The sequence below is a fragment of the Pyrus communis genome, chromosome 16 (assembly GCF_963583255.1).
Source record: "Pyrus communis chromosome 16, drPyrComm1.1, whole genome shotgun sequence".
In the NCBI taxonomy this organism is placed as follows: Eukaryota; Viridiplantae; Streptophyta; class Magnoliopsida; order Rosales; family Rosaceae; genus Pyrus; species Pyrus communis.
This window is the reverse complement of record NC_084818.1, coordinates 6,636,366-6,662,975: the sequence shown is the minus strand read 5'-3', so window position 1 is coordinate 6,662,975 and position 26,610 is coordinate 6,636,366. Positions and strand designations below refer to the sequence as shown.

The 26,610-nt window shown below is 36.8% G+C and overlaps 4 protein-coding genes and 1 non-coding gene across 5 annotated transcripts; 3 read left to right on the top strand and 2 right to left on the bottom strand.

Moving 5' to 3' along the window:
- The first annotated feature begins 1,290 nt into the window (after window positions 1-1,290).
- Window positions 1,291-2,563, top strand: LOC137721341 (zinc finger protein ZAT12-like). The gene has a single exon (XM_068460439.1). The coding sequence runs from the start codon at window positions 1,503-1,505 to the stop codon at window positions 2,091-2,093; it is 591 nt and encodes a 196-aa protein (XP_068316540.1). The 5' UTR covers window positions 1,291-1,502; the 3' UTR covers window positions 2,094-2,563.
- Window positions 2,564-10,997: 8,434 nt separating this feature from the next.
- LOC137719481 (uncharacterized) lies at window positions 10,998-11,604 on the bottom strand. Its single transcript, XM_068458521.1, has 2 exons — window positions 11,467-11,604; window positions 10,998-11,335 (listed from the first exon to the last, which is right to left on the bottom strand). Exons 1-2 carry the CDS (start codon window positions 11,542-11,544, stop codon window positions 11,246-11,248), a joined length of 168 nt encoding a protein of 55 aa, XP_068314622.1. The 5' UTR covers window positions 11,545-11,604; the 3' UTR covers window positions 10,998-11,245.
- A 363-nt stretch (window positions 11,605-11,967) lies between these two features.
- LOC137719709 (pentatricopeptide repeat-containing protein At2g39620-like) lies at window positions 11,968-12,887 on the top strand. Its single transcript, XM_068458748.1, has 2 exons — window positions 11,968-12,364; window positions 12,439-12,887. The coding sequence occupies exons 1-2, from the start codon at window positions 11,968-11,970 to the stop codon at window positions 12,885-12,887; spliced, it is 846 nt and encodes a 281-aa protein (XP_068314849.1).
- Window positions 12,888-14,089: 1,202 nt separating this feature from the next.
- TRNAC-GCA (transfer RNA cysteine (anticodon GCA)) lies at window positions 14,090-14,161 on the top strand. The gene has a single exon. It is a non-coding gene; the product is annotated as a tRNA-Cys (tRNA).
- A 1,537-nt stretch (window positions 14,162-15,698) lies between these two features.
- LOC137720311 (elongator complex protein 1-like) lies at window positions 15,699-20,964 on the bottom strand. Its single transcript, XM_068459363.1, has 5 exons — window positions 20,794-20,964; window positions 20,349-20,685; window positions 17,147-20,189; window positions 16,593-16,691; window positions 15,699-16,492 (listed from the first exon to the last, which is right to left on the bottom strand). Exons 1-5 carry the CDS (start codon window positions 20,950-20,952, stop codon window positions 16,177-16,179), a joined length of 3,954 nt encoding a protein of 1,317 aa, XP_068315464.1. The 5' UTR covers window positions 20,953-20,964; the 3' UTR covers window positions 15,699-16,176.
- Between the last annotated feature and the right edge of the window lie 5,646 nt (window positions 20,965-26,610).

Sequence of the window (26,610 nt, the reverse complement as noted above, 5' to 3'; positions counted from 1 at the left end):
ATTAGATACTAACCGCGTGTGAAGCGATTTTTATCATGCATATTCTCTATCACTCTCTTCCTCTCTCCTTCTATTTCAAAAACAAAAATAAAAAATTTTCTCACATACTTTATTTGTGCCCATATGCTAGTTGTATTTAGAGTAGCTATATGAACATTTTGAATAGTGAAATAAGTAAATAGTTGGTGATACACACTATGCACATTAATTAAATACTAGCCGCGTGTGAAGTAACTTTCTTACCACACATATCTTGATTACAATGAATAAAATTAATATGTTTTAATTGAAGTGGCAATGTAGAACATGACATACGTGAATATATTAGTCGCGGTGGGTGAATATATGTCTTTTGATTCCTTACAAAATTCCTTAATTGTTTTAATTTTATTGGTTTTACCTTCTTATATAAATGGTTTACTCTTGACATTTTAATTAATCAGAGGCATTTTAAGTGTCTTTATTTATTTATTATTTTTATATTAGACGATAGTAGGGGAGGATGAAATTGAACTCAACACCTCGAATGCAATAATCTTCTTAACCAATTGAATTTTTCCTCTTAAATTTTAAGATATTACGAAAATCTAATCATACATCTCCTAATATATGTGAATAGATTTTAGTATACAAAACTCTAAAAAAAGTATAAGCAAGATACATGTGGAGTATGAAGGGCACTTGCGATTTAGGCATCATATATTGATTCACACATCGACAATTATTTATTCGGTTTATTCATCCAAACATGTACATGCACCTATTTATGAAACATTTCCACTACTACAGATGTGTCAAAATGCAAAGTTACGAATTAATTACCAAGCCCAGATACTAGCTATAATTATCGTATAAATTTTAGTCCTTTTTTTAAATTTCCAATTGGCATTAATTAATTTCTCAGACTCTTTTTCATCGTTCTGGATTTTCTGTGCTGACTCAGGCTCATCGTGGATGCTTCATCTTTCTTACTATATAACCAAAAATACAGAGAAAGCAAGAAATTTGCTAGAATCTTCTAGAAGTTGAAGGTTCTAGGAAAGACACGTATGTATAGCCGTCACTGCAGACTAGGTCTCTGCAGTACTTCTTGCTATATGTAGTCACGCTTACATGGTCAGTTACGTCGTTCTGTATATAATCCATATCCTGCTAGCTATCTCCTTTTCACACCAAACCACTAATTAACCAATTACGAAACTTTTAAACCCAATATTTTTATTTCCTCAATTCCCCATTACTCTACTCTACTCTTTGTTTTTAGAAGATTTCTTTTCCAACAAGGAACAACGACTTTGTTTTCACTATTCTGAATTGTCAACCACATATATCAAAGTAAAAAATTCATCTCACTGATCAACTTACATACCAACTGGCATACCCAACAATATTATAAATACCAAACACCCTAAACCCAAAAAGTTCCATTCCTTTAGTTTCATATTTGACTATCCAATCATCACCAACATTCCAATCATCTCGTTTTACACAATCTCTTGTGCATGAACATGAAGAGAAGCATCACAGATATGAGAGAGCTTGATCACAGCCTAACCATGGCCAACTGTTTGATGCTACTTTCCCGTGGCATCAACAACAACGCTAATCAATATGACTCCTTCTCTGTCTCCCCTAACCGGGTTTTCGAGTGCAAGACCTGCAATCGCCAGTTCCCTTCGTTCCAAGCGCTTGGAGGTCACCGTGCCAGTCACAAGAAGCCCAGGTTAACCGGATCATCAGGAGAAGGAAACAGCAATAGTTCTGATCAGAGTCTGTCACAAGGTTCACCACCAAAACCTAAGACGCATGAGTGCAACATATGTGGCCTAGAGTTTCCTGTAGGGCAGGCCTTGGGGGGTCACATGAGGAGGCACAGGGCAGCCTTGAGCGGTTGTAATACTACTAGCAATGTTCATGAGCGATATTCAAGTTCGAATAGTCTGAATCCTCAGCCTGCGCAAGTATTTCAAGTTTTGAAGAAGACGAACAGCGGTAGGAGAACTATGTGTTTGGATCTGAACTTAACGCCATTAGAGAATGACTTGGAGACTCTTCAGCTAGGGAAAGCAGCTCCACTTGTTGGGTTTTTGTAATTATATATATACAGAGATGATCAGTGCGTTAATTCATCGGCATGATTGTAATTAATCACGTAGGGTTCGCTGATGAGGTTTTACCACGAGTCCTCTTTTTGGTTACACCGATAGGTCGATCCATCAGTATTTGTTCATTGTATAATTTATATTTCTATAAGATATATCCCTTTGTTTTGTTATTGGTTTTTTATTTATTTGAGAAATGATTTCCAAACACTTTATTTCTCCTCATGCTCACCACTGTTTATTTTTTACTTTTGATCGAATAAAGCAAAGGAAAAACAAAAGATCAAAATAAACAGGAGTGCGCGTATGATCATTTCCCTATTATTTATGAAATTTATTAGTTTATGGATAAACAAGACAAAAGAAAAAACGTATTGAGTAGGACGATCATTATCAGTTGATCAAAGCATGTTAATTTCCTCACATAATTTAATCGATTACCAGAATTACTTGGCCTGATCTCTTGAACATATTGATCAGATGATGGCAATGAAAACAATCAGAGTAATAAATAAAATTTTGTTAATTAGTTCAATATCGTTTAAGGCATACCTATAGTACATACACATGTATCAAAACTGATTCAAAAAAGCTGCTGATGCACTACATCTCGTATTTATTGGTTGAGATTCTTTCTTCAAATAATCACTTATTCGTGTCTAAAGCAGCAGCCATTTTTCATGTTGTAAGTCGGAAATTGTCAGGATGTGAAAGTAAAAGAGTTCCATATTGATAAAAGGAAAAACTTTGTAAGGGCTTATAAGAGGTTGGGTTACTCCTCATATTGTTAATTGGTTTTATGGTGGAACCTCAACTTTCTTCATGGTAGTTCACATGCTTCACATCAGCCAATTCATGTTGTCCACACGATTGGCTTGAAAATTCCTCACACGTGAGAGGGTGTGTAAGGATGTGAATGTAAAAGAAAAAACCGTGTTGTCCACGTATTTGACTTGAAAATTCACCACATGTGAGGGGGCGTATGAGGATTTAAAGGTAAAAGAGTCTCACATTGGTAATTCGCCATACGTGAGAGGGCGTGTAAGGATGTGAAGGTAAAAGAGTCCCACTTTGGTAAAAAGGAAAAACCTTGTAAGGTCTTATAAAAGGTTGGACTACTAAAAGAGTCTTACATTGGTATAAAAAAAACCTTGCAAGGGCTTATATAAAAAGTTAGACTACTCCCCTACCAATTAATTTTATGGTGAAATCTCAACTTAAGTGGTTAAGAGCATTTTGTATTGATCCATAGCTCTTCCATTTTTAACTAGTAGTAGGAAGCAAGAAATTCTGAACCCATGTCGCTTCTCTAGAAGTTACGTGGGAGGATTAAGTTTCTAAAAAGTCAAACCATGATGCCGTTTCTAGAAATAGATAAGGGAAATATTCTTATCTTAGGGTTCCCTTCGTGCAAGTCTTTTTTAGGATCGCTTCCTATTGTCCATACACGTTATTTCAACATTAATGATTTGCTTAACGTTTTAAGAAGACAAGGAAGAAATTTTGTCTCGTATAATTAATATGGATTCCCAAAGAGCTTCCAGAATTTGGAAATTCTACTGGGTGCCTTTTGTTGAACATGTATATGGGTATTGTTCTTAATTATTTGAGTTGCATATTCTACTTGAATAGTAATTTAGTGCATGCACATGAATTTGTTTATAAAATAATGTACTATTCCAATATATAGTTGTTCCACAAGGAAATGTATCCTATTAATTAATTGACTACATCTACTAAATGCGTGGAAGTTTTGCAAATAAAGCAGTACCAGAGTCAAGCTTACCAGGAATTGGAAAACGAGCTGTTGATGAATCCCCCCAAACCCCACCCCTACCAAAAAGAAAATAAGAAAAACGAGTAGCACTTCAAAATTGTTACTTTATTACATTTTTTATACCATATTTCTAATTTTTATGAAACTCATATATGTTGGTGGACACTATCCTTATTAGAGAGGTGATAAAAATATAGTATGCAAAATGTAATAAGAGTAGGATTACTTGTGGCGGTTATTAATGTTGGATGACTCCCCCTTTCCTTCGTACATAATACCATGGGCAAAATAGTCTAAAGGTTCTTTGATAAGCTGAGCTTGCTTGCTAATAAGACAGTATGAACGATACTTAATTGCCTTTGACGACTTTGCCTAAAAACTAATTTGTGTCATCCATCATTACTAACCTCACTTTCCATCTCCCATCACTGTCATCATTCTTTATTATCGACCCCAAAATATGGTCACGCAAAGTATAAACTCCAAGGAGAAGAAGTTACTTTGTTCTAAGCCAGGGCTGGCTCAAGTCCAGTGCGGGCAGGGCGATCATTTAGCATATTTATATACATTTTTATAAGAGTATAAATTTATAAAATTTGGTTTAATGACAAAGAAATTTAACTAGAACTGGTGATTTTGTTGTTTGAAATTAATGAGGATGTCTTGGGTTCAAAACACCATGTGTGCTTATTTAAATTCCAATTTTCACAAATTTCTTTTTATAACAGTATAAATTTATAAAAGTTGGCTAAATAATAAGAAGTTTAATTAGAATCAATGGTTTTTGTATTTAAAATTTAACGAGAGGTCCTAAGTTCGAAATGCTATGTGCATGTTTATTTTTTTCAATTTTTATTTTTTTTTGTTTGGTTGTTAATTTATTTTTAATTACTAGATAGTAACTATGTGGGTTGCTATTTTTAAACATTCGTTTCAATTCATGTCTAATCTTCAACAAATGGTAATGCGTAGACTAAATTTTTAGACCAAATTTGCAAATCATATGACGTGTCATCAAAAGGTTTAATTTGGTGCCCATTCATTACTTATACATATCCTTAAAGACTAAAAAATATCATTATTTTTTTAGTCTTATATTGACGAGGTTAGTAAATAAGAAAAAACACCTCACGATTTATACAAACACTTTAAAAGTTCAAATGGAAGACAAAACTCATAATTTATCTATTTGTAAGCCTGAAGTTTTTTTGTCACATCCCAACCCTCAGCTCCAACTATATTGTCCGCTTTGGCATTCCCTGCCCGAAGACAGAGTTACCGCATGGTTTTGTTTCTGTGGACCGGTACTCAGCCGTAGCCAGCGCCTGCTCTCCCCTCAGGGAGTCCACAAAAGGCCTAGTTGAAACTTAAGGTTGGCAATGGATATATAAGGCCCAAAGACCACGCCCTCACGAGCGATGTGGGATACTACAATCCACCCCTCTTAGGGAGCCCGACGTCCTTGTCGGCACACCACGGCCGTGAGTCTGGCTCTGATACCAAATTGTCACATCCCAACCCTCAGCTCCAACTATATTGTCCGCTTTGGCATTCCCTGCCCGAAGACAGAGCTACCGCACGGTTTTGTTTCTGTGGACCGGTACTCAGCCGTAGCCAGCGCCTGCTCTCCCCTCAGGGAGTCCACAAAAGGCCTAGTTGAAACTTAAGGTTGGCAATGGATATATAAGGCCCAAAGACCACGCCCTCACGGGCGATGTGGGATACTACATTTTTGGTTTCCTTCTTTCGATACAAAATAAATTAGTTTTTCCGTGTTTCTAAATTATTGAGTGTGAAGTTTTTTTCTAAATATAATTTTATTGATATCTTACGTGTAAAAACAAATATATATTTTTTATATATAAAATGAGGGCACATTTTTTGGCGTTGCCAGGGCTTCAAAAATCTCTGGACCGGTCCTATTCTAAGCCCATGATCTATTATTATTAAGAGAAGGGCTTGGATCACCAGCGTAGGTGGAGGTTGATTGTGGCCGTTCTTGGGTCTTATAAGCATGAATACTCAAAAATCAATCATGTGACGAGTTAATCTTAAGGCTCATTTGATAATCATTTTTTATTTAGTTTTAGTTCACTTTTTTGTGTTTAAAATATGAAAAAGTACATGAGTGAAGGGATGAAAAGGGTGATAGGAAGAACTAAAAAAGAATGTGAATGATAGAAACAAAATTTTGAAAGTGAATGATAGATTTTGGTTAGTTTTCATTTTGTATGTCTTTCCCGATACATTTCTTTTACATCTGCTACCATTCTTCCTCCACTCTTCTATATCCTTCATTTCTCTTATGTAATTCTCTTATATTTACACTATAGGTTGGCCCAACTTAGTCCTCTCGTACTAGGATTGGCTCCTCTTAGTTCTACCTTTAATAAGAGTAAATAGAAGAACGTAACTATCTCACGATGTTCTAAACTCAACTCATGTACTACTTGAATCAGAAGGATACAACACAAAAATAAAAGAGTAAATTGTAGCAATGGTCCATCAACCTTAATTAAATTGGAGCAATGGTCCCTTAACTAAAAATCAATTATCATTGGTCCCTCAACTCATCAAAATGTGTAGCTATGGTCCTTTTCGTCAACTTTGTTAGAATTTTGTCATAATAAGTTATGTTGGAAAGACCATTGCTACAATTGGGGTCTCTCAACTCACCAAAACGTATAGCTATGGTCCTTCAACTCACCAGAACGCATAGCTATGGTCTTTTTCATCAACTTCGTTAGAGTTTTGTTAAAATAAGTTATGTTGGAAGGATCATGCATTGCTACAATTGGGCTAAAATTGAGGGATCATTGCTCCAATTGAGTTAAAGTTAAGGGACCATTTCTCCAGTTGGATTAAAGTTGAGGGACCAATGGTAATGGATTTTTAGTTGAGAGACTATAGTTGCACATTTTAAAGAGTTGGGGGACCAATGGTAATAGATTTTTAGTTAAGAGACCATTGTTCCAATTGAGTTAAAATTAAGAGACCATTGCTACAATTTACTCAAAATAAAATGATAATTTAATGACCCTTAGCATTTCCCTAATATTGATGTTATGTTTTAACAAGTTTTCCCACGCAAGTCAAGTTAAAACTTAATTTCTAGAATGGTCATGAGGATGGCAGCTCAATAGTTGGTGCAATTGGAAACAATTTTGGTCCAACTTTTCCAAACAACAGAAACGTGTCAAATGTTTGTGCAAGACTCCTAATGAAGCATTACTAGACCTGCACGGTAAGATTGGACCAGATTGAAATTCCTTAATTGGTGTGAACTTGATCTGATTTAGGTAGCAAACTTTTGCCATGCATATATTTATAGATAATCTCCCAACAGTATACAATATAATATTATGAGTAAATTTGTAAATTTGAACCATATATTCAAGGAAAATGTAATCAACTTAACGAAGTGTCTAGATCCCTAACATACATATTTTAATATTACCTAACAAGAAGAAAAAAAAAACAACATAAATTTGTCCTTCTATGCAAATATATAACAATACTATATATGTGTGTGAGCTGCATGTGGGCATATTCTATAACTTTATTTGCAAAAGAATTCTACTTATATATAATAATCTGACCAGAAACAATATGCAAGGAACATGTTAATGGAGTAAGTGATGACATATGCGGAATATATAAATGAAATTCTAATGTAATATGTATAATACATGTAGTGTCAAGATTAGTTAGCAACTCAATTCTAAGCACACCAATACTGACATAACTAATTCTACAGTCCGAAAATGTTGGATTTTATTAAAAAAGACCTCAATACAATTTATTTTGTTAAGTTTCCGAACGTAAAATTTCATTCTTCAACGCATTAGTTGGCCAAGTCTACAAGGAATTGGTAATTGGATTTATAACCTTACAGTCGCCTTGGTGACGTCCCGGAAGTTAATCCTCAATTGCACTGCATATTTAAGTTTCTACATCGTTATCCAGTCGAAATTTCCATTTGAATCTGAACCGATCGAGTGCACTTCAAAGTCTGCATGTTCAATAATTTTTATGAAAACAATTTGAATAATTAACGGAGAGGAAGAGAGGGATACATAGGAAATTACTTAATAAATTAACGTATAAAAAAATCTTAGAAGTCATATTCATGTATTTATCAGAAACGGTCCTAACTCTCTGATAGTGTGGAAATTGGACTGGGATAGTATTGACTTAAGAGTTAAGATACCGAAATACCAGATTGACTGGCGCCAAATATTGTAAATACTGCAGGTCTCTTTGTCATGCTCAAAAGCTGGAAATATAAAGGTTGGACTAATAGGGAGTGAGCTCATGAAGCATGACTTTTATTCAGGTCTCCTTTGAACCAGAAGTTTGGAACAGTAAAACCAAAATCTCAGTTATATTTTATAATTTATCCTGGCTCTAAGAATCCCAGCTCCTGATGATATCATATTAATCTTTATTTATTTATTTATTTTTAATAATAAAGGAGGCGTAAAAGAAATTGGGAACAACTTTATTATGCTGACTTTTCTTTCCGATAATGTCATATCTTAATCTGTTATAATACTTGAGAAAGAAGATTCAAACTTCATTGCAAAAGGCCCAATGCTACATTATCAACTAACCTAACTCAAGTATGCACTGATTAAAAACATTATTGACTTAAATTAGTGGTTATTGAATTTAACAACTTGATCATATAGAAGGTTTTTATTGAATGTATTTGCTACTGTTTTTGCTAAATTTTAACGTTTATATAAACCTCTGAATTCAAAGTTGCCCGAGTGTATAACTTGTTGTACAACTTTAAACATTAAGTAATGTAAAATTATTGCTCAACGATTATACACTAACTAGGTCAAATTATCCACTAATTAAGTAATTATAGTTGCCAAGCCAATGGTTAAGTTGTTTAAATATACAAATAAATAAGTTTGCTGTGAGCTCTCCACACAACTCCGTATTTTTATAATCAGAAAGCTACTGCTTTCCCGGAAACAAGTACTAGGGTTTGGATAATACTCATCTACGCTCTTATTGTCAGCCAAAAGGCCAAGAAAAATACATCTCTAGTTAGGCTATAAATTGAACATTTATTTATTACCGTTTTTAACTTGGATTGCACGCCATAAGAGATTTTTAAATGTCACTAATTGTATATACCTAATAAGAGTTTGGACGGAAGAATTGCATGAGTGACATGGCTGCCTTAACCTAGCTAAGGCCTCCCTTAGACAAATTTTTGAAAGTGCCCCGATATTCAAGCAGGTACTTCACGAGTCATAAAATACTCTCTCATCACAACACGCATGAATTAGTTGTGCGATAAGAAAAAGTCATAAATGTATAAAGTGTATACAATTAATGATAAAACAGATCGTCTCCTTTTAGAATTATTGAACAAGCAACAAGTTCAAACTTCAAATAGACTCCATTAAGTGTGAAGAAATGGTTTTGGTAGCTGAGCAATTGGTGCAACTCTAATACTCCTGTTTTCGTTTGACTCTGACCTCACCTAACAAGAGTGCAATGAATAAGAAGAACCCATTTTACACTTTTCTTGAACTGGATATGGCTTTTCGGGTCAAAATCTCATGCTTTCCATGTTGACTTCCCCCGCTTGCCCATCCTCATTGTTAGAACTGAACCAGTTGGGATTTGAGAATTTCGGTTTGATTTGATTACATGAAAGGGAAATAATTTTCGCACATCCTGCTGGCATATGCTTACTTTTAATTTTTAAACAATAAGTTAAAAAAAAAATCAAGAGACCTTGATGAATATAAAGAGTAGATATGCATAAAATATTAATGTGCGGAAATCATTCTCTATCTGAAACTGAATTTGAGGATGAAAGATAATATTATGTATGACGCACTTATAATCTCACATCATGCAAGGTTAGACTTGGCCAAGAAAATCATATTATGCTTCTGTCAAAATACCTAAAACCGCTGACCAACATAAACTTGAAGACTAGTGTGGGATTCTAGATGATCTGCTGCTAGGATGACATAATTTGTTTCCTCAATCTTCCATGAAGTGATTTCAACAGTTTCCCAGATTGTAACTTCCTTGAAATTCATGTCTTCAAAAAGTTTAAAAAAAAAAATTAAAAAAAAGAAGAAAAAGGCTGGAGACTTTTATCTGGGTGATGAATTGTGATCTCACATTCACATGATGATAGCATGAATATTCACTGAGTCATCGATGACACGGATAGAAATTTGTTATCCCTAATCTACCAGGAAAATGTGAGAAGTTTACGACCATGCCCCAACGCGGATTCCTCCGCCATCCCCCCATCTTACCCCACCCGTGGAAGAGAGAACAGTTTCTAACGGAGGAGTTCAGAGAAAGGCAATGTTTCTGCAGAATATACCACACAACCAAGTCATCAAGCGCATATAGTATCTAGGAAGTGTTAAACAGTTTGATGAAGGCTTATCTAACGGCACCAACTCCTTCTAGTTCAAGGTTACTAGTTCAAAGCATCATCACTGCCATTCAATCTATGTCACTGCTAGCGACGGATCCTACATGCGCACATCAACATACTACGAACTACTTAGAACCGCACTAGAAACTTGCGGGCAAGTAGAAATGACGACATTAAAAACTCTCAGAATCTATTGGATTTCTAAGATATGTGATCCATGTTCGGACTTAAAACAGGAAAATGGCAATCTCAAGAATGTCCTGATTCCTTGTGGTTGTAAAAGCAGCAGGTAACCTTCATGTTAAATGCAGGGAAAATTACAACTTCATACATTTAAAAGGCAAAGCTTGTCACCATTTGTTATCCCAAATAGAGCTACCAGAAAAAGCAAACATGTATTTGGGCAGCAACCTCTGTTATTAACAAAGAAAACAAACCAACGACATACAAGTCAAAGCACATTGGATTTCTAATTTTGCCTTCTTCTTTACTATCAAATCAACAAAATTCATAAGAAAAAACCTTTAATCGTACATCAAAGACGTGCACAAGATCCTAATCTCAACATGACTGCAAAAACAACTATCCAAAACGCAAAATTAAGGCAGTAAGGTGGACAAAAACCGCAACAACAACCATCCAAAACACAAAATTAAGGCAGTAAGGTGGACAAAAACCGCATAAACAACTAAGAAACAACCCGAAAATGAACTTTGCCTTTGATTTATGCCCCACAATCACTTTATTTCTTTGCATATCACAATGCATATTGCATATGTCTACAAAAAGTTTCACATTTCAGTCAGATTACTAAAAGTGAAAGCTCCCAAGCTACACAATAGAACTCATAAACTACAAACAAATTAAACTGGGAATTGTTTTGTTTACATACAAATTTAAAATTTTGATGTGCTTTCAAACAAATATGTCCTGTTTTCGTTACTTTTCGGCATCACTGGTTTCGGTTTCGCTGAAACTGCCAAACTTTTGCTTGAAGGATTCCTGTCTCTGCACCCACATCATGTGCCCCTGAAAACTCACAAAAGCATCCAACTTGACTTCCACAACCAGTTCATAACTATAAGACTTACATAGATTATATATATATTATAACACTAAATGTGCAGTCTCTGTGTGTGAAGAAAGAGATGTTGGTGCACCTGGAGAGCAGCAGCCCAAGCAATGAGGAAAGATGCGACCCAGAATTTCTTGTCGTTGAGGAGCTTCCTGGCTTCCATTTCCCAAAACCCTAACCCCCAAACTCCAGAGACCAATCTGGGTCTGATTCAGAAAGTGAAAACCTTGAGGAGGGAGGCGAGAGAGATGATAAAGTTGGGCCTATTGGGCCTGAATCAAATATGGGTCTCTTAGTATTCTGTGGGCTCCAGGCCCAAAAGACTTCCACTTGAAATCACGAGTCTACAAGACTACAAGTCACCTCAGGAGCAAGCTCAAGGTGTTCCATGAATTATGATCGTTTGTAGAGACGGCAAATTATCAACCTATCGGGTTGTTAACGGATACCCATCAAGACTCATTTAGTTTAATTTCACCTTACACCGTCATCATCACTACCAATCTGACCTCTATACTATGGTAATATGTACCCAATAACAACAATAGATTGATTTGCCACCTCTAGTCGTTTGAAATAAAGGCTGATGCAGGAACCATGGTGGGTTTTTTTTTCCGCTGGTAGCATACTAAGTGACCTAGATCACGGTACCTGTGTTCATGGACAGATTATAAAGAATGGGTGCGAGGATGATGTTGCTGTCAAAAATGCGCTTGGCATGTATTGCAAATGCGGTAACATATCCTCAGCTGACATTCTGTTTAGCAGAACCGAATTTATGAAGGATGTGGTATCGTGGAATGAGATAATTTCTGGATATATGCAGGGTGGATATGCCAAGGAAACTATATCTTCTTTTCACCAGATGAACTTAGAGAACTTTCATCCTGATTTAGTCACATTTGTCAGCATCCTTCCTGCAGTGGCATATCTGGCGGCCTTAAAGAGAGGGCATGGCTTTTCATCTGCAGTATACAAACGGGGTTTCTGTCTAATACCCCTGTCGGAAATAGTTTCGTTGATATGTAAGCTAAGTGTGGACTGCTCAGTTTTTCAGAGAAATGGTTTGATGAGATGGAGCACAAAGACAAAGTTTCATGGAATGCAGTGCACGGGCAAGGAGTTGACGCCGTTGCACTTTTCTCACTGATGCAAAAGAATCCTGTCCAAGTTGATTCTGTGTCATTCATCGGTGTTCCGTCCGCTTGCAGACACACAGGTCTGGTAAAAGAAGGAAAGAATATTTTTCAGGCCATGCATGAAAAGCACAATGTTGAACCAGAGTTGGAACATTATGCTTGCTTGGTATATCTTCTAGGTCTTGCTGGTTTATTCGATGAAGCTTTAAACTTAATTAATACAATGCCAATGGAACCGGATGCTGGAGTCTGGGGAGCTTTATTAGGTGCATGTAGGGTGCATTCTAATGCGGAGTTAGGAGAAATTGCATTGAGTCATCTTGTTAAGCTTGAGCCTAGAAATGCCGCGAATTTCATAGTTATCTGATATACGTGCTCATTCTTCTAGATGGAGTGATTTTGGCAAGACAAGATCAATGATGAGTGACACGGGGTTGAAGAGAACTCCGGGATGTAGTTGGGTAGAAGTTGAAAACAGGGTCCAGCCCTTTCGGGTGGGTGACTACAATTACCCAGCCCCAACATGAGAGCTGAGAACTTGCACAGTATGTGAAATAACTTACTTCAGAAGATGTAAAACTTCGACTGATTGGAAGAACTCTATGTGCTGCTGAAGTGCATCGCCATGCTGCAGGTTGCGAAGATGAGAAACCATGTAAAGGCTTTCAATGATGCTACTTGTTTTCATAATTTTGTGCTGGTATCTGCTCGTGCAAAGATCGCTGGTGACCTTGATGAGAGTTGCACAACTCCCATCATACAACTTTAAGCAATCACATCTTCAACAAACAAGATTTTGTTCTCGAAGCTGCCAAGTCTGTCTGCTCACTGCCCCCTGCAGTGAAAGCTACAGATTGTATGGAAACAACCAGATTGAACTGAGAACCACTCTAATAATCACCTTTCCTCTCTAACTCGTTGAACATTTCATTTTTTGTTGCTTTGGTTCTTCTAATTTATTTGCTCGAATAATTGGTTTCGATCTCACGTGACAGTGCATGATTGGTTTGAGATTAGTATTATTGTTGCATGGAAGGCCTCTTATCCATTGTTGTTGAGATTGGGCAATTAGAACTACTACTAAGGTGGTGAAATACAATTAGAGAAAAGATTATGTACCTACTCAACAAAGAATTGGATGAGAATTTTTTTATTGTAATGAAAAAAATAATCTAAAAAAAATATTCCGGTGCCAGGAGTCGAACCTGGAAACTCTAAACCATGAGATGTAGTGAGCTACACCGGATGATTGTGCTAATGTGTGAGGAAATCTTTATTTGAACTTTCATTTTCTTAGGTGTATGTGGATGCCCGCTCACATGAAATATACAACTACTGGTTCAATTACATATTGCCATGCTATTAAGTATTTTAAGTGAAGTTCTTTTCTTTCTAAGAGGTGAAATAGAATAACCCAGTTGAAGTGTAATGAATGGGTTATTGGCCATCCACCGGGTGTTTCAGGTATTTTAGCAACAAATCCAATAAATCTAGGTTTAGTATTAAAACTATCTTTTTATGATTACATCTGGATATGTAATTAAACGTTGTAAATGTATGAACATCCAAGGGTCCATAGCTCAGTGGTAGAGCATTTGACTGCAGATCAAGAGGTCACCGGTTCGAACCCGGTTGGGCCCTATATTTTATGATTCCTTTTTTTTTTTTTTTTTTTTTTTTTTTATGTTAGAAATCTGGTGAAAAACTTTTCAAAGCATGCATGAATTCCTCCCAAGTTAAAAAAAAACCCAAATTTTTAACGAATTTAGTTTAATTACAGGTGAGAAAAACATAATCAAGTCTCTGATATGATGAGTATATTTTATATTATATATTTAATCCTATTTTTAGTATATTTTGCTTAATATTTTGGAAGAATTTTAATACTTTGAATTGTATTTTCAATATAGGACTTTTGACTTCCGCTAGAGCAAAACAGGACCAAATGGACGAATTTTAAAGTAATTCCAGTTGGAGGACGTTTGTGAGTCACTTAGCTTGATCGTGTCAAAATATTAGATTTTTCCACTAAGCGGTTATTTCTAGCGATAAAATAAAGGAACGATTCGCGGTGCAGGAATAGTGACGTTTTGGGCTTGACTTGCGTTTTTGGAGCTCAAGATGACCTCGGATGGGTTTGTGACCTCCTGGAGATGTGTTCAGAATGTTCTTATCTTTAAAAAAATCTATCTTGGGCCGGATTTGGAAGAGATTTGAGGCTAAAACGTCGCTGGACGGTTTCTGTGCAGTTTATCCTAACTTAATTAGGACTTTATGTTTTAATATATTTTATTATTAGTTAGCTTCCTAGTGAAAATAAGAGACTTGGTTCTCAAGGATTGTGCGGCTGGCTTTTAGGGAGATATTTAAGGTTTTAGTTAGCCCTAGTCTGGGACGCACTTTCTTTTATGCAACTTTGGAAACAGAAAGTAATTGCTAGGGTTCTTGGAGATTTTCTACTTTAAGGTGTTTTCATTCCTTTTATTCTTAATAATATTTTCTATGATTTCAATTATGAATATGCATAACTATTTCCTTTTGCTAGGGCGAAACCTTGTGCCTTAGTATGAATATATAATTTTTATTTAATTGCTTATAATTGATTGCATGCACACTTTGACTTATTAAACATCGTGATTAAAAATATCTAATTGTCTTAATGTCTGAGCACCATTAGGATCTTTATAAAAGTAATTTGATGCACTTTTGGTCAGAAGGTCCTCCGAAATTGGCGCTAGTTTCTTGTGATTAATAATTGTAATTTCACTTAAGATGAACATCACGTCTTAAGGGTTGCATGGTTTTTCAAAAGGTTTTCATAAAGCATAATGAGTCTCTCATGTTCAAATTTGATCCAAACGTCCGGATGGGTAGCATGTTAAATATACGTTCTATGTTGGAGGTTCCAAGTAGAATATAAATTAAGAAAACCTAACATTCAAAGTAACATGTGTAGATCATAAGAAATTGGTAAAAGTTCATAGGATTGCTAGGTGATGGTGAAACCCTAATGCTTTCTTAATTTGATTTCTTCAAAACTTTTCCTTTTCTTTCAGCTTGAATATTGCAGATTGTTTTATTTTTATAAATTAAATTCGTTTTAATTTAAGTAGGTTATAGAATCAATCATCTCAAATTTCTGCTTACAATAATTAATTAGAATTTGGTTTGCTTCGATTTATTTAATAATTCATGTAAAGAACAACCTTGCAAGATCTGTTTATACCACAATAACCTTGTCATTCTTGCAAGTATTATAGGATTTTTTATCCCGTTTGCGTGTGTGGTAAATTCCCTATCATGATACAAGATCCAAACAATGAAAAACAAAATCGAGAATCACTTGCTTCTGCGATGAAATTGCCTTTCCTCACCCCCTACTCGTTTGCTTCCCACGCCTTTCGCCAACCAGCGTCTAGATAACAGCATGCGCGAACTCCGCACAGCATGCAGATAACAGTTTTCTGTGTATCGACAATCTGGAGCCTTTCCAGTGCAAGGGATTCGCCAGATATCATACAAGGAAATGTCAAATTTCTCTAGCTTCAAACAAGCTACCATCCACAGGCATCGTATCGACATTTCATCCATGTAAGGAGCCTGACCAAGCTATGTCTCGAAAGATTTTGTAGTTAGAAAGTTACCGAACTCCCTTGTTAAGGGGAAAGAAATACTTCACATCGCCAAAAGAAAGCCTCGGAGTTCTGCACTTCACTTCGGATAATTTGTGTGTAATGATCCAAAGTCTGCGAATGCTCGTCTATGTTATCACTGGATATTGTATCTTCAGTTAGTTTGACTGCTGCCATATGAGACAGTTGGAGGTTTTCCCCAGCCCTTTGTAGCTTCCTTGCGATTTCAACCTCGCCAAGCATCACAAGCGAAAGTAACAAAGACTTTAGCTCTTGCAAAGCTCCAGTCGTTAGAGACATTCCCTTCAAGTGGTCTGCCAGAGCCAGTTCCTCGCCAGGACTAAAATGTCAAGTAGTTAATTTATTAGCAATTGTTAGTGACCAGGAACAGTCACAATATTGGAAAAGAATCCCTTAATCTTTTACAATAACAATCATACCTGCCGGGGCGGATTTTTCCTCTTTTTCTCTGGCGCCTGGCATCTCTTGCCTTGCTGGCTGCATTTGATCGGTTGGAAGTACCAGAGCTACCCCTGGTCCTGCACATGAGATTGGAAACCAATTAAAGACTGATAGTACAAACTACAGGCATTGAATTCAATGTGAGAACCATCCTCCACAATACGTTCTTTGAAGAAATGGCTCAAAAATAAACTCAAATGCAACGTTCCAAAGAAGTAAATGTAAGAAATAATGGAAGGTGGAAAGAAGTGAGGGGAGACAGCAGCTGTGACCATCCTCAACAAGACGACATTGGCTGAAACAATATATTGCATGTGCGAGCAACGAAACTAAGCTATTGATTGAGGTATAAATTAATAAAAAGTACAGGGAAAGGGTGCCCCACCATCTGGGTCCGGGCGCAGAAGTGATAATCAACATATTATGACCCTCTGATGGAGAACGTTAGCTACACAACTAGAAGAAAAAAAACAATATGCAAAATCTAGCCAAAGAGGAAAAGCTATATGACAATAAGATGTAAAATACATACCCCGTGGTGTAAGCACTCATTCCACTGTAATTACTGCTAGCTTCTGAAGCAGTATCATCGTCAAGATCGTCTATTGACCGTTCCTCTGACTGGATTTTTGCTGCAAGAAGTAACCTTCTTTGTCTTAAAGCCAAGTATCGAGCCAAGTACTTCCCTACTTTCTCCAAACCTTCCTCGTATTCACCAACGAGCAAGCTTGCACATTCCAAGGATGCATTCTTCACATCAGAGACCAAATCCTGTCTATTGTGCATTAAAGCGACTCTCAAAGCCTCCTCCCAATCCCTGGCGCTAATCAACAAATTCATCCCATTGTTAACGTCACCACAATACTCCAGAGCAATTTTGGCTGCTTCCCTTGGTTTACCAAGTGCTTGAAGTTCTTCACAAAGCTCATGAGCCATTTGCATGATCTCATCTTCACTCAGTTTTAGAAGCCCAGCAACTGTAAGCACCTTACTCCAATTACCACAAGCACGGTAGGACTTCAAAGCCTTCTCCAAACTGGAACAACACAAATAAGTGGCAGCAGCATCATCGAAGCATTTTTCACCACTAAGATAATCTCCCCAGGCCTCGAGGACTTGCTTCTTCTTGGCAGGATTAGCAATCAATTGATGTCCCAAGGGGAAAAGTTGAGGATTTTTCCTCATCAGATTCAGAGAATCTGCATAACAAGCGTCTCCTGCAGAAACAATGTGCTTGAGAGCTTTCTCAAACCTGTGCAGCCTAAGGTCAATGTTATAACGCATTAAAGTAACTGGCATCGATTCCAATTCTTGAAGAAAAGGAAGGAACTCTTTAGGGTCCCGCTGAGAGTTCAATGCCACCATAGCTGCAAGGTTCAAATCGTAAAGGCCTAAAGCAGCCTCATACACAGACTCAGAATCAGATAACCACAGGAGATGCTTCAAAGCCTCTTCAGCAGAGGGGTACGACATTCTCCTTTGGTCATTGGAACCTGACAATTCCATTTCACGGATAGCTTTTATTCTCTCCAAAGCCTCATCAAGTGCGGGGGGGTCACTACGAGCTAGAGTGGTTAAAATGCAAAGCTCCCTTGCAGGAACTTCCGGTGAATGTTCCTCAAGAGCCTTCCTTATGGCCAGAAGCACAGAAGATATCTTGTTATTCGAATCAAAACCCTTGGAGTCATCTTTAGCTTCTTTCAGGAAGGGTAGAGAAATAAATTTTTTATACAGTGTCTCTATAATGTTTTCATTGTTTATGGCACAAACAAACTCAGTTACGTAGTTCAAGTTATTAACCTGTTTGACAAATTCTGAAGCTGATTGGAGAAACACTTGCCAACCACAATAGTCAACAATGACATTGAAATCTATCCTATGCCGCCTCACCATGAGAAGTGCGTCTCTGAAGCGCCTCTGTACCAATGCATTGCAAATAGAGGCCAGGACCAATTTTCTTGGATAAATGGATTCTAGGTTCCCCCGAGTTGTTTGCAAAATAACAGCAGCTTCGTCTCCATGCAGGACTCCAACAACCTTTGCACCTCTTTCCCATATGTTTATGAAGTCTCCATGATCTTCTCGTTTCTTGTTACCAGCTTGGATGGGTTTCTCATATTTTATTTCCAACTCTCTATGAAATATATCTGTGATGTCAGCAATAAAAAGGCAATCCTGCTTAGTTGCAAAAACTATATGTGTGATCACTTGGTCATCCAAATTTGAGTACAAAGAGAAACTGCTGCAGTTGTTGCATATTATCTTCCCATTGACGTGCAGCCTACAGCTCTCATCAAGTCCAGAAATTAAAGGTTCCAATGACCCACTGTTTCCAACTAGAACCACACTCATAGAAGGGCAAGTTGATGAGAAACTCCAATCATGTTTTGGAACTCCCCTAGGAATACCAAACTTTGGGACGTACTCGCAAACCTTTCCACCATCAAATTGGACAAATGCCGAACCTTTTCTAGCAGGATTAGGAGCAATTGAAATAATCATCTCTTCTAGAGAGTTTTGGCCAGCAACTTTTGCATGCCAGCCTGAGCATGTCACTAAACCAGGGACATGATTCTCAGAACATTCAAGCTCAACTTCCTGCAAATTAAAGCCCGCGCCATCCTCACTTGATGTAGTTTGAGATAAGTAATTACTATGACTGAACCCGTAGTGAGAAACAGCAAGAATTTTATGCGGGTCCAACCATGTCATATGCAAAAATGAACCAAATGGTGATTCAGAAATGGATGCCTCAGCGGAAAATTCTTTGCCTTCTAATTCTTCCCAAGTATCAGTGGCAGGAAGCTCAACGACACATAAAGAACCATCTGACAGAAAAGCAGCCAAACAGTTCTTAGAATTCTTGGAATAGAAAGCAAAGTCCCGGACAGCACTCAGGAATTTAAGGCTGAATAAGTACATTGGAGGTGGCATTACGTATAAAGAAAGAGGCGTTACAAGTATCGTGGAGTCATCAATTACTAGAGCAGTAGAGTCATCCATCACAGCTGAATTCCATATGAAGTCGTACGATGTAATCTGGCCGCCAAGAGTCCAACATAACAACTGCAGTGACTTTGTTGGATTCCAGACAAACCTCACTCCATCCTGTCTTGGGTATCTAATTTCAGATTTCAAGTACCAATGGTTGTTACTGAAATACCAAACCTTGACGCAGTCATAGTTTTCACATCGGACAACGGCAGCAAGCAGATCTGAGCTGCAATTCCACTTGAGAAATTCTATGGATGCATTTGTTTGCTCATTGATGCTAAACAAGTTTCTTTCTAACCCATTCCTCTCAAAGAAAACTATTGAGGGGCACTCATTTTCCGATTTCCTATCATAAACAGCTGCAATTTTTGCTCCACTGGGCATCCAGTCCACAACTGATCCCATGAACGACTTTGATTCAGAAACAGCATGTACTGCTCCCGAATGTCGCTCCCAAATTTTAAGCCTCTTAAGCATGGATGCTGAATCCTGCACCTCACTTAGGGTGACAAAGTACTTCCCATCACCTCGCCAAGAAATAGGCCTTTCAAATGTGAACTTAGAAGATAGTTGCTGTTCACCTGAAACCATAGTTTTTACCAGTCACTAAATTTCCAAATTAACCAACCCATGTCATACACAAACGATAAGTGGACACCTAGCAAACAACTAGCAAACGCTAAGCACAAAAGCAAAACTGAAATATCAAAAATCTACGAATAATGGAAAGAGGTCCTTACATACGTGGTTGCCATCTTCCGGTAGGTCCTCAAGCGCGGTCTCGTACAACAAATCCCAATCCTGAGTCATCACCAGCACCTGCCCAGACCCAGTAGTTATGGCAAGGAGGTCACCATCCGGACTGGGGGCGATGCACTTGACACCACCATCCACACCACCGACGACTTGGGTAGCATTATCATCCACAGAATGCAGCAGCAGAAGCCCGTTGCCAGTTCCCACCAAAAGCGCCTCTTTCTCCATGAGGTAACTAAATGAAGTGATGAAGTCCTTGGGATCCAATTCGATTTGATTAACTTGCGCCGATATCGAGGTTTTGCTCCACGCCCTTTCATTCTACACCACAATCAATTATCAAAATTAGGGTTCCAATTAGAACAAGAAAATCAACAAAGCATGCATACAAACACACACATACTGACATACACACACACACACACACACCTGGATGGACGAGAGGTGAGTGGCGTAAATGTTATTGTGGGAGGAAGCGAAGAACAAGCGATTCTGCTCGATGTCGAATGCGGAGAAGAGTATGAGCTCCTCCTCGGATTGTAAGTGGAGATTCAGAGAGACCTCCGAGTAAAGCTTCAGATTATTCATTTTTTTCCCCAAATCTATGGATGCAGTGAGGGTTTTGAGGGTTTAAGAAGTAAACGTCGAGAAGACGCGACAAACGACGTGTCGTGGTTTCGGAGAGTTTTATCCTTTGAAGAGAATATAACTCTTCTTTTTTTCTTTTTCTTTTTTTTTTTTCTTTTTTTTTTTTTAAGGAGGATTGAATAATTTATATTCATTTATAAGGAGGGGAATTCGAAATTAAGTAGGTATTTGCTCTGTTTGCGACTCTTCTACAAATTAATTTATATTAAATTCATGAATATTTATAACACAATCTCTTTGGGATAAAATTTAAAATATAAGCTTTAAAATCCTTCCAAATCATCTTCAATCATTGGGTTAAAATAAGTCCCGGAAAGAAAATATATTTTTGGGCTAAATTTCCCCCAAGATTTAAGTCTCGCTTAAATTATTCTGAACTCACCAAACTGTCATATTTCAATTTTTTTTTTTTTGTTACTTATAATCTAACAGCTATGATCAAATGAGATCAAATACAATGGTTAAAAAAAAATTTGACAGCCCAAAATTAAATCTAACTTCTAAAATAATTTAAGAAAATTATTTAAATCAATTTTAACTTAAAACTTTATAAATACCTATGCATTTGTATGATTTTTAATTACTTATCGAAATTTAGAGTAAATTGTAACAATGGTCCATTAACTCTAACTCAATTGGAGCAATTGCTCCTCAACTAAAAATTCATTATCATTGTTCTCTCAACTCATCAAAAGGTGCAGATATGGTCACTTATCTAAAAATTCATTATCATTGGTCCCTCAACTTTAATCCAACTGGAGAAATGATCCCTCAACTTTAACTCGTTTTGACAAAATTATGACGAAGTTGACGAAAATGATCATAGCTACACGTTTTGATGAGTTGAAGGACCCCAGTTGTAGCAATGATCCTTCCAACATAACTCATTTTGACAAAATTTTGACGAAATTGACGAAAATGACCATAGCTACACATTCTGATGAGTTGGAGGACCAATGGTAATGGATTTTTAGTTGAGGGACCATTGCTCCAATTTGATTAAAGTTGAGGGCCATTGCTACAATTTACTCCGAAATTTAAATATTTTTAGATTAAAATGTTCATAAAAATAAATTAAAATTAATAACAGATATTTTATTTTCAAAAAGTTACCGAAAAGAAAAAATTAAACTAAAATCATTTTTTAATAATTTCGAGCTAAAATTTTAAGTCATAAGGGTTGGAGTAGAAAACAACTTTTGGGATATGGCTTAAATTTTTCTGGCTTAAATTTTAAGCTTATCCTCAAGGATTGGAGATGGTCTACGGATGAGAATTCGAAATTGAGAGTGTATTTGCTCTTGTTTCCAACTCTTCTATTTTGAGGTTTAGCTATTTTATTTGTTTTGACAAAACAATATTTTAAATTATTCCAGTACATAAATAAGTGTATATAATAGAGTTAAATAGCTGCTAGACCCACCTCATTGTCCTATTTTTCCATCGAAATTATAATCTTACCCACCATAAAAAGTTAAAAAATTGAAATGTTATTTTCCACCCACTATTATCCAAAATAGCCTGTAAATATTATTCTTAAAAGTTGAAATGTTATTTCACCAACAATGAAGTCTCTGACGACGATAATCTACCAGCAAATGAATAACCCTACAAATGCTCTATTGTTGTGATTATGCACTTCAATAATTACCATCAATATTTAGTCATCATGTTGATAATTGGAAAGAACATCCACACTTTTTTGTTCCAAAATTCATTCAATCCTCATCATTTATGCCCTTTTTGCGAACTCGGCTTACATATTATCTATTCATTTCACAACCCAGTGTAAGTATAGGGTTCATGTTAATTACTTTTTCGCATCCAACCTATTATTATTCTATATCTTTTAAGGTTCTTATAGGTCATTTTACAGATGGGCAAACTTGTAATTAAACATTTTATTAAAAGTGGATGGGGAGATAAGACACTAGGGTAAAAACAACATCACTATAGAGTTATGCAAGTTTCAAATTTCAGATCGGATTCATAGTACTAAATACATTCCAATTCCTATCCATTTTTTTTTTTTTCGGATTTCAAAATTTCAGTTTTGGAATTAAATCGGCCGAAATATTTTGAAATATTTAGGCTCAAAATCGACAGGAATCGAATATTCCTAGCTATCCAAGTTGCACCCCTAGGCGGGACTATCCAACAAACGTCTCACCAACTTCTTTGCCCTTTTAAAACATTGCCATTGATCAATAAATAAATAAAAATCACACAGCTTATCATATATACCATGTAATACAAGAACAAAACCAATAAGGATCATCTTTCGTTAGCATTGATGATTTGATACATCTTTCATTTCTTATCTCTTTAAGTTAAGGAATTAATGATAACCACAAGTTTGCCAATAAAAGCGATGCACTTTACATTAACAAATAAATATGATTATATATACATATGATATACATATATAATTATACATATATGTATGTATGTATGTATATACTGAGTATAGAAATCATTGATTCATTAGAACCTAGCTGAGAGGAACTGCATTTGCTTGAGAAGAGGACTTAGGGTTTCCATGAGTTCTTCACTTGGATGATTGTGAACTCCTTCATACGTTGTGACGACGATGCTTGTGTCGTTTGATAGCCTCTGGACCTGCTTCTTCACACTGCATGTGTTATGTGTGCATCGATAGTAACTCCTACACAAACACATACGCACGCATGAATATATATACATGTTAAATGTTAATTAAATAACAAACTGACACAATAGAAAGAATTAAACTAACTGAACCAAAATAATTAAAGTAAACCTGGGACATAAGGTGTTCTTGACGGCTTTCTGTCCGTACTTTCTCCAGCGGAAGCCATCATCAAGAATATCATCCGTGCTTCGAGTATGGAATGCAACCCTAGGCCGGCTTGATCTTCTTGTATAATTCCTACTACTCGCACCGCCTTTCCTTCTATTCGAACCCCTTATTTCTTCCGCACGATCACCCGCTTGATCATGGTTATTATGAGTAGTAAGTAGGTCACCTGCAGGTTGATCACCAGAGAGGAGGCTGATCCAATCAATGTCGGGTGGAATCTGGACTTGGTGATGATGAGGATATGGAGGAGGATGAGGGTTGTCGAAAAGGTTGATCGAGGGAGATGATGATGAGGGTGTAAAGAGGTTATTTTGGGGTGGGAATTGATATGTTGGTGAGGATGATGATGTTGCTGCAGCAGGAGATGGATAATATTGGTTTTCCATACATGAGAGAAAGAGAGGGAGAGAACTGAGAATGTTTGGTGATGGAACTTGGATACTTACATATAAACTTTCAACCAACGTTGAAAGGTGGGGGGAAGGTGAGAAGAGGTTGGCTGACCCACAGTACTACTACTGCGTATGTGAGAGAGAGAGAGAGAGAGAGAGAGAGAGAGAGAAATGAAAGTTGGACAGAGGAGGCTTAATTAGCTAGCTAGCTTAATAAGGGTTTGATCAATCTCTAATTTTACCCTGTGAGGGGTAATGTATGTGTAAAGCCAACTACATCTCAACTACTTCTGTTGAGCTGCCCTTAATGAATCTCATTCAAAGGAGAGAGAAGCTAGAGAGAGACGTGCCTTAATATACATATCGTTATCATCAATGCTTTTCATTGCATGCATATATTTTCACTTGCATGCTTCTCCCTCTCTCTCTCTCTCTCTCTCCTTCTCTCTCTCTCTCTCTCTCCCTCTCTCTCCCTTTCTCTGTGGATAGGCACATGCCCATGCATGTCAGTAACGCAGTGTGTGAGCCATGAAGAAATTTGACGTTCTACCATAAAATTAATTGGGGGAGTAGCCCAACTTATTTATAAGCCCATATAAGGTCTCTCCTCCCATTAATATAGGATTCATTCTAAACATGTCTCCTCACGTGCGGGATTCAATCTCGTTTACCTATTTGCAATTTTTTTCCTTTTACCGTAGAAAATAGTGAAAACTGTTTGATGAACTTTTGCAATGCTCATAAATCTCCAGTCCTTAAATATTTTTCGAGAGAATCCCCGTCTGGATCTATTCAAGTGCATGCATCTCCTCAATTTCCTGCGCTTAAACCATTGAAATTTTCTCGGGAAACAATTAGGCTCACCAAATACATCTGACTTTGAACAGAATACCCAAAAGCTTGTCCATGATAACTTAATTAAACTGGGTTTTCGATAACAGTGATGATTCAAGCTCAGTAATGCAGGTGCTCGAATGGGCTTCCCTGCAAAAACGGTTTAATCACAATGCTATACGTATTTTTCGTTTGTTTTGCAACTGGGTTTGGCAGGAAATATTGAGGAGATGGAGGGGTTTTGTCAAAATATGTTGAAGGATAGGTACTCACCCGGTGTCGAAGAGGCACTTTTGGACCTTGGCACTGATTGATGTGTTTATTAGATATTGCAGGGTAAGTAAGGCAGTAGGGTGCTTGTGAATTTGAAAGCACAATGCCTTTGTTCTGTCTTGAAAACAAACCGGATTCATTGGTTTATGAGGTTCTGTTTAACAACCATGATTGCTTGATTGTTTGACACTAGTCAAAATCTGATGAGATGAGTTAGTTTTAGTTAGTTGCAAATAGGAGTGAGTTAGTTGAAGGGTAACTGAGTAATTGTGATGTATTAGACTACCATATAAAATCTTGTAAGAGACTTTGAGATATATCATTGTGTAATAAAAGCTTTACATTTCTCTCTCTCTCTCTCTCTCTCTCTCTCTCAAAACCTCTCCTGCTAATCGAGTGTTCTTTGATTTCTGTTGTTCTTCATATTTTCCATATTGTTATCACTGTTACAGTGCTAAATGTTTTAGGTATGATGGAACTGTTTCTTCACAAATTATAAGATGTAGTTCATGGGGTATTCACATACTTTAAATTGTTCCCTTTTTTTCGTTTTCAGGGTTTCTACACTTGTTTTCCACTCATAAATTTTTTTTTCAATTTTTCAATTATTCGAAGATATCTTTAAATGTAATTAACTGGGATGGTTCGTTAATCGTCACTGCATGTTCAATCTACACAACGCTCCTCAACATCACCAAAGCAAAGATATTTAATTATTTGGCGGTCCTCCTGCTTTCTTCTCAAAGAGGCCCCTTCAAGGTTCTAGATTTCTCTCTCAAATACGAAAGAACTTTCATCAAATTATGCACTTTGCTAATGAGCAATGAAAAACCATTAAAAGTCATGAATGAAGAATGAGCAATGCATACGTAAGAAGGAACAAGCGGCATGAGTACTACACTTTGGGGAAGTTTATGTTTTCACCGAATGGAATGATCTAGATGATCGAACCGTTCTTTCGAAGGCACGTGATTGCATTCCGACAAACATGTAGGACAATCAAATCCATATTTTTCTTTTTTTTTCAAACAAACGATATTATCTACATTAAAAAAAAAGATGAGCGGGTTTAACCTCACAAATAGCTAGTAATAATATGGTTCAAATTCGCATTTAGCGAAAATCCGACCTAAGAACTCTCAAGAAATATCACCAAACCGTAATACTAAATGACTTAGGCAGTACCCCATTACTTGAAAAGCCCTTTTATGAGAGTACTGCATTTGGCCGACCAAAGCTAAACTATCCATGCAAGCCTCC

Coding starts and splice junctions, on each gene's coding strand:
- LOC137721341 (XM_068460439.1), top strand. CDS start 1,503: ATGAACATGAAGAGAAGCATCACAGATATGAGAGAGCTTGATCACAGC.
- LOC137719481 (XM_068458521.1), bottom strand. CDS start 11,544: ATGGAAGCCAGGAAGCTCCTCAACGACAAGAAATTCTGGGTCGCATCT. Junction 11,336..11,466: donor CTTGGGCTGCTGCTCTCCAG/GTGCACCAACAT, acceptor GTGAGTTTTCAG/GGGCACATGATGTGGGTGCA.
- LOC137719709 (XM_068458748.1), top strand. CDS start 11,968: ATGCAGGAACCATGGTGGGTTTTTTTTTCCGCTGGTAGCATACTAAGT. Junction 12,365..12,438: donor ATCTGCAGTATACAAACGGG/GTTTCTGTCTAA, acceptor TCAGTTTTTCAG/AGAAATGGTTTGATGAGATG.
- LOC137720311 (XM_068459363.1), bottom strand. CDS start 20,952: ATGAATAATCTGAAGCTTTACTCGGAGGTCTCTCTGAATCTCCACTTA. Junction 20,686..20,793: donor CTCACCTCTCGTCCATCCAG/GTGTGTGTGTGT, acceptor ATTGTGGTGTAG/AATGAAAGGGCGTGGAGCAA. Junction 20,190..20,348: donor GGAAGATGGCAACCACGTAT/GTAAGGACCTCT, acceptor CTATGGTTTCAG/GTGAACAGCAACTATCTTCT.